Raw genomic sequence first — 4,518 nt, 5'->3', positions numbered from 1 at the left:
CTATGCTAAATTGTACATATTCACTGGGTTTTAATTTAGCGCATTTTCCAGTCAGCGAAATAAGCAAGATTAAAACCCAGTGAATAATTAACCCTTTTACAGCCCTACTGAATTGTGTAGCAATAGTAAATGACATCAACTTATCAGCTTAAGTTTAGTCAATAAACAATGCGGATCATAGGCTGTGACTACATACATTTGTTGTATTAAGTAATTTCTACATATGTTTTAATTGTTTAATAGACCTTTTATTCCGAATGGACGAATTTGGTGGTAATACAATAAGCCATTTCACACACCATTTTATAGTGTAATCCTAGTTTTTAAGTGTACGTGAGGTTTATTTTATGTTGATGTTCACAAAACCCAGATAAGAAAAATGGTTATTAAACCATTAAATGGTCTTTGCACAGATCAAACATCCATAAAAAGGATGATCATAGAGCCTTCGGTTCCTAGTAGAACCGATAGTCCTCTTTCTGTCTCCAAATTTTCTTTTGATACATGGCTACCTATGGAATCTGTACTTGAACTTCTTATTTACATCTTTTTGAGCAGCTTTACTTCAGGCAAATATTTCCTACTGTATAAAACAGCAAAAGTGTAATAATCACATTTCAAATATTTATATTTTTCGTGTTGCTTGCTTTGAGAAGAACCAGGTCTTATGCTATACATGGGAACAGCGATTGTAGTGGCTTTTAGAATGTAGAGCTTCAAATGCATGTCAAGGGATATCCGATTTATTCAACATACTTGTGATATGACATCTAGACTCACTCATATTACCCTAAATCATCTATTACACTTTTAAAAAAAGTGGGCCATTTGGTAATCTTGGATCTGATTGTAAGTTGAATTGTGATTGATTTGTATTCTATATTGTATATGTGCCAAATAAAAAAAATGACAGCAAATCCACGATATACCCGAATTTCAAAACACAAATTTATATAGTGGCTGTTTTCACTGATGTGCTCACTCCCTCAGGGTGCAATATCCACGCTGGCACTATTCAGTCGAATATAGCATTATATATCATTGAATACAGTTTGATAATATAAGCAACACAAGTGAGCACAACAATCAAAAGAGCTTTGTCTACGTTAGCGGCCATGAGGAACAAGACTATGTAAGCTTAGTCATGTGATCATCAATAGAGCTTTAGTCAGCATCAGTATTTATAGAGGCTATTGTTTGGAGACAGGCGGGTTACTGGGAAGTGAACCTTTCTATAACATAGTGTAAATAGTAAATTATCAGTACGATAGGGGGTATGTCTTTGTTGTTCTATGGTCGTTCACATAGTCGCTTGTCTGGGTAAGTACACCGGAATTCAGTCTGGTCCACAAGATTACATTCGTGAAACTTCGTCGGGTAAGTTGAATATATCTTTTCTTGGCTTGCATGAATTTGTTCATTGAGTGGTTAGTATACTTTCAACATGTAGATTTATTCTAAATATGATCATAAGGAACAACTTTACTGTGGTGTGTACACAGTGTTGTGTGTGACAAGTGAACTAAATACTTTAGGTTGTCTTTTGTTGTGAATCTAAAGTGTTGAACTTCTTGTCATGAAGTCCGTGTGTTTGAAAATTTCTAAACGTGAGTTAGATTTTTGAAAAAAAATCCGTAAACTAACACCATTTTAACCAAAATCTGCAAATTAATATTCGACATACCTTGAATTAAACTGTATAACATTAATTATCTGACTTTATGTGTTCTTTTAGGTAGTAATGACATTATTCGTTTTTGAAAAATAATTGACCAGCCTTATTGAAATAGTAAATAATTTATAATAATGATAAACCATCTATGAAATATGAAATAGGGTGCACAATTATTGATAATGTCAGCTATTGATGCTATAAGGACAGTTTCTAGTGCGACAGTGATTATTATTGCGACAGTTTCGAGTTCCCCCGATATTTTTCACATTTTTCTAATGAAGAAATACTATACATTTCATTTGCTCTGGACATTATATCTCACTGTTTTTGTTTTGTAGGATTTTGAGTACTATATTATTTCTATTTAAGACTATGGAGACACTTACAATTAATATGGCACAGATCATAAATATGTCTTAAATAGTTTTATACGTGGCGTTGAATATGGTCTTTGTGACAAATGTCATGCCCACACTACGTCAAATGTGTACACACTACACTGTTAGTTTTGATTGAGAGTCAACGTTACAGTCTGGTTGACAGAAGAAAATAATACTCCATAGGCTAGTGTTCGGCGAAAAACAAGTGGGTCACTCTGAGCTTGAATGCTTGTCTATAATATAATATAATATTAATAACTTAATGTGTGAGATATCGCATGACTACTGAGGTGATATCTATAATATCGACCGACGCCGAAGGCTTATAAATGCAAAATCGCACATGGCCAACTTTCCCCAGTTCTCATTGACGTGCATCGTGGAGAGATGGAAGCATATCCCACTTTCTCGGACGTTTACGACGATGACCTAATAGAAGCAACGCAGGCAGCTGAATATTTGAATCAGCTCGGGTTTGATAAATGTCGATATTGAACCGGGTACTGTTCCACAAGTAAGTATTTTATCACTGCAATGACTACAATTTACTGGTTTGTCTAATTCCTGTATTAAAAAAGCAAACTTGTTTTATCATATTGCAGGAAATCCAGAGTAGAAAGTTTTGCGACCCGGTATCTGATTCTGCTGTACGGGCCGTCGCTAAGGATTCAATGCCTAAAACACAAGGCGACGGAACATGTGAGCTCTGCGTACTTTTAATGAATGGGCGATGGTACGAAATAACACCCGACTGGAATTAACAACTCTATCAAAGCAATGCCCGTCGTGGACTTGGCTTATTGGTTAAGTAAATTCTTTCTAGAGGTGCGCAAAGTGGATGGAAATTGTTATCCTTCAAAAACATTGTTATCTTTAATTATGGGTTTGCAAAGCTACCGTTGTTCTGAGCTGCAAACGCCTCTAAATGTTCTAAGTGATAAAGAATTCCAAGGTTTTCGTCAAGTACTCGATTCAGAAATGAAAAGATTGTCCAGTTTGGGGTTGGAATCAAAAACAAAACAAGCTGAGGTAATTACCAAAAACCAAACTGCGTTACTGTTGAAAATGAAGCTGCTGGGAGACTATTCTCCCCGGGTTCTTGTTCGCACTGTGGTATTTCTAAATTAAACACTTTGCCTTCAGAAGCGGAATGGAACATCGAGCTCTACGTTTTGACCCACCCCAAATCACATTACACGAGTCACCGTGTGAAACGCCTTATTTGAAGTATTTGGAAGACGTGTCGAAAAGCAACCAAGGTGGTCTGAAGCATCGAAAGGAGGCAATGCATTATGCAAATGCTGAAAACCCCCAACAATGCCATATTAGAATGTACAAGAAGTACACATCACTCTGCCTACCCGAGGGAAAACAAAAAAGCATTATACCTGTAACCCCGACGTAAATACGAAGAATCCGACAAGATATGGTTTACTAAGCAGCCAATGGGTCACAATTCTATTCAACTCGTAGTGCCAGATTTATTCCGATCTGCTGGAATCGTTGGAAACTTAGCAAACCATAGTCTACATGCCACAGCTACGCACGCGACCAGTCTTTATGAGCATTGTGTTGATGAGCAACTCATAATGCAACGAACAGGACACTGCTCAGTAGAAGCTAACCAAACTTGAACTTTATTAGTATATTGCTATCACTGTAAACTAACTTAACTAAAGAAAGTAGCAAAGCACGTTTTTACTTGTTGATTTTTCAAAGAATTTTAAATGAATGCATGATCACATGAAAAACTTAATTAAGTTTAAATTATCTTGACAATGTTGTTTTTTAATCTACAGGTGTTTGCAGTTATAAACGTACAACACAGAACCAGGAGAAGAAAGTGAGCGATATGTTGAATGATACCGCAGCTGCTACAACCTCCAAACAAGTAAACGTCGACCTTGATGAATTTTCCGACACGTCATCTCCTGCGGATATTGAAATCCATAAACTAAACACCCAAGACGCTGAAGCTAGAATTGTTTACAACAATCACGTGTTTACTATTACCGGAAATATCTGATCAAGTGTAGCAGTATAATGTGTCAACATAATATTTGATTGAAAACAATAAATGTGCAACAAACGTTTAACCTGTTTGTGTAATTTATTCGGAGGTAGGTCGTGATATCATTCCTCGGCTTCGCCACGGGATGATATCACGACCGTACCAACAAAACGTCATTTCGAGGCATGATATCGGAAATTACACGAGACAAAGTCGAGTGTTATTCCCGATGTCATGCCAAAAGTGTGGCAGGTCTATAATATCGCCCATTCCCTTAAATATCGCCTGGGTTGGAGGTTGTTATTCAAAAAAACAACCTCAAAGTCTATTGTCATTTTGCGTATGATGTGTGTATTGATAAGTAACGTTCTTTAGACTAGTTCCTCAGGATTTTTTCAGTGCTTCCACTCGTTTGTTTATCTCGCGGCCGTTTTTCGTGTTGTGCCTTCTCT

The 4,518-nt window shown here is 36.6% G+C and overlaps 1 protein-coding gene across 5 annotated transcripts; it reads left to right on the top strand.

Annotated features, from left to right (window-relative positions):
- Positions 1 to 1,275: 1,275 nt before the first annotated feature.
- LOC144352351 (uncharacterized) lies at positions 1,276 to 4,151 on the top strand. Of its 5 annotated transcripts, none has more exons than XR_013420583.1 (3): positions 1,276 to 1,377; positions 2,658 to 2,880; positions 3,855 to 4,151. XR_013420583.1 is itself a non-coding variant. In XM_078009431.1 (3 exons), exons 2-3 carry the CDS (start codon positions 2,727 to 2,729, stop codon positions 4,079 to 4,081), a joined length of 255 nt encoding a protein of 84 aa, XP_077865557.1. In that variant the 5' UTR covers positions 1,276 to 1,377; positions 2,658 to 2,726; the 3' UTR covers positions 4,082 to 4,151. The 5 variants fall into 5 exon arrangements, 4 of the variants coding, with proteins under 4 accessions (XP_077865557.1, XP_077865556.1, XP_077865555.1 ...); XM_078009431.1 differs by having other exon boundaries at positions 2,658 to 2,754; XM_078009430.1 differs by having other exon boundaries at positions 2,658 to 2,858.
- Positions 4,152 to 4,518: the final 367 nt, after the last annotated feature.

The sequence above is a fragment of the Saccoglossus kowalevskii genome, chromosome 16, assembly GCF_978046115.1.
Source record: "Saccoglossus kowalevskii chromosome 16, keSacKowa6.1, whole genome shotgun sequence".
Lineage (NCBI taxonomy): Eukaryota > Metazoa > Hemichordata > Enteropneusta > Harrimaniidae > Saccoglossus > Saccoglossus kowalevskii.
Note: the sequence above shows the minus strand (reverse complement) of the source record. Positions and strands in the feature narration are given on the sequence as shown.

What these genes read in the sequence shown, in the direction of transcription:
- LOC144352351 (XM_078009428.1), top strand. Translation starts at nt 1,293, where the DNA reads ATGGTCGTTCACATAGTCGCTTGTCTGGGTAAGTACACCGGAATTCAG. An exon ending in CATTCGTGAAACTTCGTCGG is followed by an intron (nt 1,378 to 3,854) that starts GTAAGTTGAATA and finishes TTTAATCTACAG; the next exon opens with GTGTTTGCAGTTATAAACGT.